The sequence below is a fragment of the Macrosteles quadrilineatus genome, unplaced genomic scaffold (genome assembly GCF_028750875.1).
Source record: "Macrosteles quadrilineatus isolate MER2022 unplaced genomic scaffold, UCM_ALF_1.0 Scaffold_2__2_contigs__length_208266976, whole genome shotgun sequence".
NCBI classification, from domain to species: domain Eukaryota; kingdom Metazoa; phylum Arthropoda; class Insecta; order Hemiptera; family Cicadellidae; genus Macrosteles; species Macrosteles quadrilineatus.
The window spans coordinates 148,370,238-148,383,103 of NW_026542595.1; the positions used below are offsets into that span (position 1 = coordinate 148,370,238).

The 12,866-nt window shown below is 31.0% G+C and overlaps 1 protein-coding gene across 1 annotated transcript; it reads left to right on the forward strand.

Moving 5' to 3' along the window:
• Positions 1-524: 524 nt before the first annotated feature.
• LOC128987803 (uncharacterized) lies at positions 525-6,458 on the forward strand. The gene is made up of 7 exons (XM_054408832.1): positions 525-680; positions 1,623-1,761; positions 2,485-2,537; positions 4,292-4,327; positions 4,938-5,055; positions 5,344-5,426; positions 6,214-6,458. Exons 1-7 carry the CDS (start codon positions 630-632, stop codon positions 6,268-6,270), a joined length of 537 nt encoding a protein of 178 aa, XP_054264807.1. The 5' UTR covers positions 525-629; the 3' UTR covers positions 6,271-6,458.
• Positions 6,459-12,866: the final 6,408 nt, after the last annotated feature.

A 12,866-nucleotide genomic window follows, 5' to 3' on the forward strand; every position in this document is an offset into this window, starting at 1 on the left:
ATGTTCAAAAGTAAGGTACACCCAACATCTGTACCGAATTCCCCGCATGTGCTAATTTATTTGGTCAAAATATATTTTTATTGTACTAATTTGAAGTTACCCAAAAACGATGAAATTACTAACGATATAGAGGAGTAAAAACTGCTGCTTTGCGGACAGTATGATGAAAATTTATGTAGCGATCATCAGTCAGTGACACTCATTGAACAAGTGTTTTACATTTAAAGGTGCAAATTTCTTTATATCGCGACCAAATTCGAATAAAACGGTATAAAATATAAATTTGCTTTGTCTCCGGGCCTTTTGCGGAGGGGTGTCATCCCTTCCAGAACCGTGCTCAATAGCATGAACCAATTAAAAATAAATCCATCAGTTTTTTTTACGGACGTAATGACTCATTAACAGCAATTGAATGGCAATAAAGCCATAACAGATAGCCTAGATTGAGCATGACTAGTCCGCTTGCTCGGACAAAAGTGTGATTGAAGAATGACGAAGCACGGCGGTCGTTTCCGATTGTTATCAGATTATTATTGCCGGACAGTTGGTACACTTGGAACGTCTGACCAGTTGAATGATTGGTACCACTGCATCTGGTGTGATTTGATTGCTGATAAAACGTCAAAATAATGAAATACGTCATATTTTTGAACGCCGTTTTGGCGTTTTGTGCATTACAGGTAAGTTGTATGTGTATTTTTAATATATTCTAATATCTTTTATTGTTAAATAGCTTATTTGTTATGAAAACCCTTGATATTTACCAAAGTATGATGACTTAATTTATTAAGCTAAGTTAATGGCATAAGCGTCTGGTTTTACTCTATAACTAGTTTTAAGTTGCGTAATTGTATTGTTGTATTGAAAGTTCACACAACAAATTGTCGACTTTCTTGTATTTTCACTCAGATACTTCAGTTTGTTAAACATGTCAATAACTAAACATTGTATATATTAAACATAAAGTAAACAGAAAAGTGGTTTTGATAATTAGGGCACGATAAATCTTGTAAGCTCTCTTACTTTGATGGCAATTAATATATAATGAAGAACACTATTTATATCAACTTAAGAATGGATTTATAAGGACTTTATCTAAAATATAGTTTTGTCTAATATTTTAATACATTTTGTAGAATATAATTTCTTAATAACTTAAACCATATTGTTCTAATATTCAAACTAGTTTGAAAAAATACACTTTAGTTTGTTACGAACTCAATCCACACGTACATTGATACGTACACGCATAATATCTCCAATGTAAAAGTAAAGGAGCGTAACACAGTAGTTGTCTTTTGTTATCGTAATAACAGATAAAACAATTATCGTAGAAAGATGGCTTGTATTTTAGCAAACTTGGTTAAATTCCATTATTTAGTTGTACATTTTAGAATTTTATTCAACGTTAACCCCTATGTGTTCACGTTTGCATCAAATGAGTGTATTCATTGAGCCAATATAATGAATACTGGCCAATTATCAATGGGTAAAGATTTGTTTTAATTACAATAAATAAAAACTACTTTATGACTACAGACTCTTTGCAAAGGAGGCACCACTGTTAAAATGTTTCTAGATATCGTCTAGACATAGCTTAATATTTTATACTATTTTAACAGGTATTATCACAAGACATGAACATGAACACAACTCTAGTGATGAGTGGTGGAGCCAACAGCTCTATAGAGGGAACACCCTGTAGGGAGAGGATGAGGAACATGACGATGAAGTGCGCAAAGGACACTGGAGCAACTCAGGGTAAGTTGGCAAACCTGAAGACTTGAGATCGTTGTGAAGTTTCCTTCAAAGTGGCAAATGACATAACGAAATGCATTTTACAAAATAACAGTTTAAAACAGTTACATGCATGCACAAAGATTTACTGATTACAGCACGCAAAGTAGCGTATTGCTGAATTTACTTACTTTTGCTGCACTCATTTTGTTTTTGTCGCACTTATTTTTCCCGCACTCCAGTACAAAAGTATGCTTTTATTACGCACGTAATACGTGTACGCTTGAAAATAGGTTGGTAACAATAAAGATACTACGACTACGATAAGCTGGTACAGCGTTTCCCCTTTCGTTCAACGCTTGGATTTAACCTAACCTAAAACGTGTTGATTAGTGTTTGAATGACTATTTCTTTATGCGCTTTATGGTAACTTTATAGTAACGCTTTATTAGTAACACGAGCGCAAAGTGCTGCACTCGAGCACATTTCTATCATGTGCAGTAAAGTGCCACTTCGCACACTAGTTACACAAATAAATATTTCAGTGAATTGGTAAATAAATAAATCAAATTGAAAACATATTGGTAACCAATATAATCTTCAACGGTATAAAATCATTTTCGTACATTCAATCCCCCCTTGATATTTTCTCGGATTCCTCCCAACAATAGAGTATTTGGAGGGAATCAATTCCACCCATTTCCATATTCCCGCCAAAATCCCAGCTGATTGACCATTGTGTTGCAGACGACGTGGACATAGCCATGCGTATGGAGATCCCTACCACGGACACGGGGAAGGTAAGTGATCGTAGATGTGGAAAATCTACATGTATGTGAGGGGTGGTTCTAAATAGATAAAAAGTTGGAAAATATTCGAGGAAATGCTGCGGACAAATTTCTGAATTATTTCATCTAGTTTATGTTAGGTTAATGATAAAAAGTTATGTCATGACTTTTAAAGAGGTTTTGCAAACAGATACACCCAAAAAGCAAAATAAATATCTTTAAGGTTTTTTAGAAAAAAGTTAAGCCCTCATACCCAGTAACTTAAAAAAAACAGTATATAACAGTAAGTAACAGTAAAAGTATATAACTTTAAAATAGTGTGTAAGAAATGTGTGTGTGCAGTTAACTGTTATAGTAGTTACATTAGGGGAAGTTTAAAAGGGTAAACGTTATTACATATAAGGAGTATGTAGAAAAACATATGTCACAGTTTTAATCTGTGCTGAAAGTTTCTTATCATCTTAATTAAAAAATTTATATTTATAAATTTATAAATCAATTGGATGGCTATTAGAAATGCGTCGATCAATTATCATCAATTTAAAGGTATATTAGTACCTACAGCACCAACAGAACATTAGTATACTATTATTTATGGCAAAAACAATATTTAGTGAAATTACTACGTATATATGAAATCATATAAAATATTCTTTGAAATATAATACTGTATTTACATAGACCCCAAGTGCAAAAATGTTTTCGTATTTTTTAAACTGTTTGTTTTTTTTTACATAAACAAATTACGTTGTGCAAATATTTTTTCAAAAACCTAAAATATATTTTTTTAAATAACTTACACATTTAAGCACATTTAAAAAGAGTGATGAATTACTAGCAAAAATTTTCACAGATGAAAGGTAGCTCTATAGAAAAATTATGATACACATTGATATAGATTGATTTTATACTGTCAGATACACATATGATTAGACATCATAATCTTGCTTCATATTCATTTTGACCATTTATATTTGATCTGAACACAAAAGCAAATCTGTAACTCACCCACACAAGTAGTGAGTTATATGCACACACAGCTGCAGGGCCTCCCCCGATGATCGTTCCGTCTTGTATGTGCCAGCCCTGGACAAAGCTGACATCTCATATTTTATTCAAATGTCGAGGGGACTGAAAAAGAGTCAACTTGATCTCGTAGTCACTATATCTTTTTAAGATGTATCCATATTTTTATTCATTGTAGTAAGTTAAAATAAAATCATGTATTTTTTGTATCTTTGAACAAAAATTACGACCACACCATGTTATCATTACATTATGTATGTAAGCACATTTTTGGAAAAAGGGATTCAATCGGTAAAATTGTATCGTTTGGCAATAATGCATGTTTAAGCCATACTGTACAATTAACTATAATTGTTTAAACTCATAAAAAAAACACACGCACACTGAGAATTACTGAGAGTTACAAGAAATTGTACACACATGATCGTTGTTGTACAAGAGGCTAACATACTAATATTCAATCCGTTGCATTCGAAATTGAGTAGGGGGATAGAAATTAAGTATAAGTAATAATAAATAACTGTGTTAATTTATATCAGGAGGTGCAAGGTATAAAGTCCAATTAAAGATTTAGATTGCGACTATCCAGTGTCAACCAAGTGTAAAAGACAAGGAAAATAAAATGCTTTATCTTCATTCCAATGTTTAGTAACATATGATAATTTTACTCAGAACAAAAATTCTTATTCCATAGACAAAAATAATGAAATTTTAGCTCATTTTACTGACGTATGTTTCAGTGCCTTATCAAATGTCTTCTGAAAGGAAGAGGAATGGTAAGTGACTGTTGTTTACCAATAATGCATTATAATGGTTTCAGTACTGTAGGAAAAAACATGTCTGAAGCATGGACTTAAAGAAAGATTGGTAATTATCATGAGAATAAATAAAATACAAACCACCAACTATAATCAGCACTATGACGAAATAAACTAATTTTATTCCGTTTTATAATTATTGTTATGTAATTATTTGTTTAAAGTATTTAATTAATAACCAATGAAATTTGTTAATGAAAAAAATTATATTTTCCTTCCAGATATTACTTATGGGTCTAACACTTGATTTTCTTATTTTTTGTTTGTTTTTAAAAGCTGTTATTCAAACAAATTCACACATTCAGCTCTCACTTTAATCAAGTTGTTATGACAAATTATGACATACATCCATACCTCTAAAGTATAAAAACTATATTTGTCCTTACCTTCACAAAGTGTTCATGTAGTATTGTCATGAGCCATCAAAAGTCCTCGCCCTAAAACCCCCTCCCGTTTAAACGTTGGTATCGAATGTTCATACATAACATTTTGAAACGTTTGTTAATAGTTTGTTACTTAAATCACACGTTGAAAAAAATTACTATATTTGACTCTCAAAATGTTAAAGATGACTCCAGAGGGGGCGTTTGCCCCAAATACTACAGCAGAGTTCCTCACTATGGCTTACAGAAACGAAACTTTGAAAGAGGAGTTTAAGCAACTAGCAAACTACTGCTATGAGAAATGTAAGTTAAATATTCCGGAGTTAAAGGACACATGAAAGTTAAGAGGGAAATGATTAACTTTGTGGAAAGTATTTCTATTACTAGTCTATAAATTTTTTTTGCAGTTTTAGATTAAGGAATACAACAATATACAATATACAGTAGAAATGCTGACCAAACTCACAATTTTGTAAATACCGTATGATGCTTCCACATTTTACAGTATATGTGAATGTGCTGGCATTACGTTGAACATTTTATATGATTATGTATTTTATGTGGTTATTTGACAAAAAAGTATTGTTTCAGTAAAAATGCAACCGATGAGTAACTTGGATAGTTGTGAGTTCGCGTACGACATCGCCACATGTACGGAGGAATACCAGAAATCCGTGAGTAATACATATGTTTGGGCAAGGACATAGTCTAATGACTTCATCTTACATTCAAACCCATTGATATCTTGTGAGCAATAATAAATTGTCCTTCAACTATAATGTTAAATTATGATGTTCAATCAACTATTTCTCTTCCATATTAGTGTAGTAGTATTTTTATTATGACCAAAAAGAAATGCCTACAGTACAGAACAGTTTATCTTTGCTTTAAAGGCCTATGCGTTTTGGGGTTCTTAATGGATGGACCTACAGCTAAAAGTCGATAGGTTTTTTAAGCTAACCCTACTACTTTAACACTATTCGTGCTGTCGACATGTTTGAACATAAAAGTTGCATTTATTTCAATGTTAAGCAATTGCGGGAATTCCCGTCATCAGCACCCAACGTGTTAAAGTTACTATAAATACTACTACTGTGTCATACTCAGTGAGTTCATACGCGAATTTAACAACAAAGTATTACTATTAAGACAACAAATAAATTGAATGTTTAGTCACAAATAAGCCGTATTTGAATTAGTTTTTAACTTTTTAGTTAGTTGATTTCCTTGTATCGTTTGACTGCAACTTTATCACAAAATAATAATTTATTTTTTATTTCAATTAAACTTTCAGATAATTTTATAATATTGTAAATTTTTGTAGCTGAAACTAAATAAAATTAAAATTAATTAAAATTGTTTGAATTTGGTCTGATTATTAAAATAAATGTGTAAAAATTATTGATGTGTATATGTACAAATTATTTTAGATGTGTGTTTTATTGAAAAATATCGTTACAGCTGTTTTTACGGAATCCAGCGATGGCACCTCCTGTGAACGCCATCACAACACCATAGATCACCATAACAGGCTACTTGTCACCACAGGATGGGCTTCATGACAAATAGGCAACAAGGCTTCATGAGACAATTTTATGTTTATTCTTATATTACTTCTGTATGTACTTAGTTCGCTATTCAGTTGTAGGATATAAATATTTTGTAGATTTTATTTATTTTCAATAAAAACACATATATTCGTTAGAGCCCTGTAGTAATTCATATTTTACCAATACTTTACATAATTTTTATTTTATATTTTACATTTCACTAAAAACATGAGTCACTACTTAATGTTTTTTCCAAGAGAGGTTTCGAATTATTGTAAAGGTACGCATAATGTTCTTAGATAAATTACTAATTAATAACTATTTGACTAATAAACACCCTTGTTGCAGAAAACCTGCTCATAAATAAATTTTATTGAAGTTTATTGAATGTTTAAGCGGGGATTTCCAAATTTAAATTATACCCACTCAAAATATTATAAATAAAACATTATTGATAAGGATTATTTAAGTTTGCTGCAACATGAAATTAGCTTTGTGTTGTTTTTAATTACAAAAACCTACTATGAAATAAAGGGATTTACCAAAATGTCATCAAAATTTTACTTCGTCGCATTGTCAGTTTGCATTTCAACCAAGACAAAAATAAATGTCTAATCTAAAGTTGTGAAATCGTGTAATTACTTGTGCCATTTGGTCAAACATTTTAAGAAATGTTGCGAATATGTTTTTAAATACACTCAAAGCTATGCTAAGCCCCAACTACGACATTTAATCTACAAATCACAATCATACTTTCTTATCAGATTGTAACTGATAATGGATTGCTCCAAGTACACTCCGCTCCTCATTTTGGTTGCAGTCAGTGCTGTGATTGGTTTTACTATTAACCTTATGTCTAAAGGGTATCTTCAGGATTTAGAGAAGTTCTTAAACAGCTAATTTTGCCAAGAATATTTTTTTGCATAGACATTTTAAATGAGTTCGTACCAGAAAATTATTTCCAATATTACAAGTGTATAACATTTAAAAATTTTGTTTGAGTAAACATTATATTAGAGGTGGAAGATATAAATGTACAAGTGCAAACACGTTTTCACACAAGAGATTTAACTGTGTTCAACGATTAGTGGTTCGAAGAAAACTTTCTACAATGCCTTTGGATCTGTTTCCTATAGCAACGATGGAAGACTATTTGGTGAATTTTGTATTGGCTTTGTTGATCGTTACATTATTGTCCTTCCTGTACAATTTGGTATTTTCGTAGGGTTGAAATGCTGCATTAAATAAGATACTAATAAATAATATGAGTTTTTGTTTATAGTAAAACAGTTTATTTAAACCCTAAAGGGTTTCGTAAAACCTTTTTTTAACTTCCAAACCACAATTATTTGGAAAAATATTTTTGCTTCGTCGATTTCTCTTGGTAACTAATATTGTTGAGGTAAGTATGTTTGTAGAAAGTATAGCATAATATCTTACAACAAACTAAACATCAAATATTTGTGATAAGGATGCAAACATATTTTTAAAACAACAAAATATTAAAGTTAGTCGTAAAGTACATTATTCAATGGCCCTTTAAATTACAGTTCGTCAACACTGTGCATCATAACCTTTTATTATAAGCACGTATAAATGGAATAATCAGATAAAATCCCCACACAATTTGTCTGTCTTGCCATTCACCAGAAAAATTATTGTTTAAAAATATGAATAATACCAATACTGTTGAATCAATCTTTTATAATGTGATCTTAAAAATATTGTTTTGGTTGCAACAAAACACTTGCATAGAAATAATTTGTACAAAATGGAAAAATGCACCATGGACGTTTAAGCTTAGGCTGACAACATAATGTAACTTGTATTACATGTTGTACAGCGTTAGAAATAAAAATGTAAAGAAATGTAAGTTTTAATATTTTTAAACGATTTTTATTACGATGTACAGGCTGTTTAAGAACTCTCTATTAATTTTTTACGAATAATTTTCAGGTAAACGAATTCCAATAAAAAATATATAAAGCATCATATCGACTAACAATTAAATATCTCTTTTTTCATATACAGGGTGAGTCAGTGAAACGGGCTATTTTCTTATAACGTTAGTGAATAGAGGGGAAGAAGGAAAGGGGCCGAGTAAGTTACCCTGCGTTCCCAACCTCTGGAAGTTTAGTTGCCATACTTAGTTGCCATACCATCAGCAAAATATGCAAGATGGCCCAGAGCTAATTCACAGCCTATGGATGAGCGATGAGGCTCATTTTCACTTAACGGGATGTCAATAAGCAAATGTTTAATATTGGTCGGTCCACAAGCACTTCATGAATGGCCAGTTCACTCTAATAAAGCTACGGTTTGGTGTGTCGTTTCTTCCCTTGACATGAAATGGGGATATTGCCTGGCCCCCTTGATCCTCTGACCTCAGCTCCTGTTTTTTTTTGTGGCTTGACTAAAAGTTTAAGGAGTTGACTCTGATATTATTTTCAAGACTTGATGCTTGTTTTGTTGGTTCAACACAAACTTCCACTCAATTACTACGTTTTTTAATGAATAAATCGATCGTATGATGTTTGACCTTTTTTTAATACTTACCGAAAAATGGCCCGTTTCACTGACTCACCCTGTACTATTAAATATCTCCTGATCATTGAGTTTAAAGTGATGAAAATCACCCTTAATACTCTTTTCTGACGGGACTAATTTAGTACCCAAAAATTTGATCCAAACAAATTAAAAAGACAGTTTGGTGAGAAACTGTAAGCATGAAAGAATTATATTTTATGAAAGTAAAAATCATCAAAAAGTTCACAGAGTTTCAAAACACCAAAGTTGTCTCATTTGTACTATACGTTTATTGAACAGTTCGTCGGAAAAATTCCCTTCGATGTCTAACTGATAACAAACACTGAGATTATGAGATAAGACACCAATCTTGACAAGTTGTAGTGTTGAAGTATGGAGCAACATCCGTACCGCGTCATAATATCACTTATTGTTGTTTTGGTTTCTTTGTTTATCCTTGCATACAGACTTTGTCAGGAGATGGAGTATCCTATAGATTGGGGAACATGGACTGCGAAACGACCGATACTACCGGGTTATCAATAGATTAGTAGGGTATACGTGGACTGATGTAAATATACACACACTTGGTGAGTTGAAAATAAACTAACATGCATACGTGATGGTGAAAAATTGCATTTGCTCAGTACTTGTTTTCAATGTGAAAAAAGTTGAAATATTGAAAGTTTACCAACATTGCAACGTTAACATAACGCAGCATAATAAATGCATAATAAAATTATGACTGCAACTTAAAATGAATGATATATGCTTTTTATTATATATACAAATGACGAATGTGAATTTACATTAAATAGATAACGTAATATGTTTTGGAAGAGTATCCAAATTAATTTAACAATAGATACATTGAAGTCAAGTATACATTCAATTTTTTTTTTTTAACTTTTAAGAGTAACAAATAACTTATTTCAATTTCGGACTGAGGCCACTTTTCAGCCATGCCAACATGGAAGCGTAAGAACAAGCAATTGAGTATCTATGTTACCTATTTAATCTAGGGTTAATGGAATGGTTTACAGCCGATAAGGTATACTTTTACTTACTGCCGTGAAAATGTAATACATTGCATTTATTCTCTTATGTTTCCCTTATAAAGTTGTTGTTGGTAAATTTGTTTTTTGCTTGCTTCTTATTATAGCTTTTTAGAGCCAGTCGATTTTATTTGAACTACCCAAATTTTATCAAAAATATTTAATACTCCACGGAAGACACTCGTTTTGGTGTCTTGTTGCGGAAACCAAATAACATATATTTAAAAATTCATGAAGCTTTAGTAGTTTATACGGGGCTACAATTGAGCAAATAAATTAATTGTAAATAAGATTATATGTCAATAAAATCTCAAGAAAATGAATAACTACTCAGTTTGCACGTTTGTTTCTGTTGCAAAGAGTATAATTTTAAATATTAGCTGACCATAGCAAAGTTGTATATTTTTGTCTATAATTCCGAAGCTTGCATTATTCTTATCAAAAGACGTTATAAAATGGTGAGTCAACTCGATATATACAAAACTGCCTCGTATCAAGTTATAATCTTATGTTTACCGAGCTAGTTTACACTTCGTCCGATCCCCACCAAAAGGTAAGACTATTTTGTTGTCATCCCTTAAACTATTAACAATGGATGGGGAATACTTTTGCAATAATAAAACTACTTTTTATTTGAACTAAAACAATTAACAGTTTTTAACGAATAAATAAATGAGTAATGAGTAACAAATTTGTTATGAACAATAAAAATTTGAGCATGTATTTACTTTAATTAAAATAAGGTTTGTTTATTTTTATTTTTGAAACATTTCAAATTTTTGTATGGTTTGATTATAATATGATTTTATAAATTATTTTTATTTATATGTGATGATTATTAGGGTTCCTTTATGATTTATTGTGAATCTTCATTGGATCACAAAAACAACAACAATATTTAGGGTTGAATGCACATTCACTTTGAAAACTAAATGCGTATTTTACTGATCTTATTGAATGATTTATACCCAATCATTCAATAGTATATACTTATTTGAACCTAAGAGAACTTTGCACAGTATTAAACCAATTGTAAGGATTTCTTTTGTATATGTAGGCTAAACATTCCTAGATAGTCAGTCCCACGAAAAGTGTTTGATATTTCCTTGTAATGTAAAAAATAGATTTTAACTAACTAAACTGCTTATCTTACATGTATTGAAGCTATTATTTAAGCTAATTGTACTTTATTGAATAAAAGTTTGGCATAAATGCTTTAATCTCATTGACTTATTCCGTGTGGCTCCACTGGAAGTTAAAGCAAGTTAAATCTTCAAACCAACGACACTTAAAAGTATTTAAACGAATTATCCCATACAAAAAATATTCACTACAACGATATAACCTATTTTCGTTCACATGATGTATAGATATTTCTTCAACATGTCTCTTAAAGTTTCAGCATCCTCACTGAAGATGATTTTCTTCCTTCTGAAGATTGTAAGTGTGTTTGCGATGCTCGCAGCTGGACTCTGGTGGGTTCGCAGCTTCAATCCTCCCAAGTAAACAAAAATACTGTCATCATTCACGAGCTTCGCTGTTAACACCAACGAAATGTCTTGTTTTATACAAATATATGTTTTCGCCAATTAATTTTGTATTAAATTGTTATTAAAGAAGTCTATGTTTTATTATATAGTTATAGTATTCATGTGCATTGCAAAGGGAATGTTACATAGTGGAGACATTGTGTTCGTTTTAACTACTGTGGAATCTCCTGAAAGATTGTTTGTCAAACAATGCTAAGTGTTTATCTAATATAGTACTACATCAAATAACTCCACAAAAGTGTTATAGTTAATCGTATTCTTATTCTGAGTCTCAAGAGATTTTATGCATATTTATGACGAACACAATTTTGGTTTCTAGAGCTCTTAATAATTATTATGTAATTGACTTTTTTAAGGTCGGGATAGCAATTTATAGGATGTGTTTTAGACTACTGTATGTATACAATTCTCATTTACATTACACTTACATCATTTACTTGCATTTAATTTTTACTTTTTTTACTGATCTATCTTATATATTAAAACGTAACAGGGTTTTTTTATTTCACGATTCTGAATCAACCACTTGACGGATTTTCATCATTTTTGCGTTGAAAGAAAGATAATTTTGGGAACTAGGGAATGTCAAAGCCATAATTTTAGTTTAGGGTTTCATTTTTTTGGAATTAAGTTTTAAATTTTAAAAAGTCTAGCAGCCGACGCTAACATTCTACTCTAGCGTTTGGTATAATACAATTTGCTTAACGTAACAGCTGTTTTCGACAAAAATTCAGCATTTGGATGAAAATGAAATGACATAAGTAGGGTTGATTTTCTATACTATGTGTAATGCTTTAATAATTGATACGTTTTTTTATTCGGTAAGAGGATGAGAGATAATTTAAATATACAGAGTAAAATTGAAATAATAGATGTTCTAATTAATTTTTTCAACAGTCTATAAAATCTTTAGTTTGTTTAAGTGCAATATAATTTGTTATAACTAACAACTGTTTGAATATAAAAATATTCTAAGAACTATGAGGTTAGTTTATTTACTCTGTGATTTTGTCATTGATTATAGAAATTAAGTAAGATTCTATAACCATTGCTTTATACGAATCGAAGCTCACGAGACTTCAAAAGAAAGCTTATGAAAATTGTTTTACTACCCGAATTTTTGAGGACAGGTTGGGAAAGTAACAACGACCACAAGTTTTAATTAATCTTAGTAGCTTTTTCATTACAATGAACTTTGAACTGCTTAAACTAAGCTTGAATTAGGAATAGACATATTGATATTACTATATACAGTTTTAATGGACTGCTCGATTCCCGTACGTAGGACGGGCCGACAGCTCGTATCTTTTTATTTTATATTTTTGCTACATTTAATGATTACCTTCCCATTTAGAAACATTAAAAGAAATAACTGCAAAGAGCCAATTTCAAAAAGTCAGGGAGATTCAGATTAAGATGATCTAACAGCTCCG

Coding starts and splice junctions, on each gene's coding strand:
- LOC128987803 (XM_054408832.1), top strand. CDS start 630: ATGAAATACGTCATATTTTTGAACGCCGTTTTGGCGTTTTGTGCATTA. Junction 4,328..4,937: donor TTCTGAAAGGAAGAGGAATG/GTAAGTGACTGT, acceptor AAAATGTTAAAG/ATGACTCCAGAGGGGGCGTT. Junction 5,427..6,213: donor CGGAGGAATACCAGAAATCC/GTGAGTAATACA, acceptor ATATCGTTACAG/CTGTTTTTACGGAATCCAGC.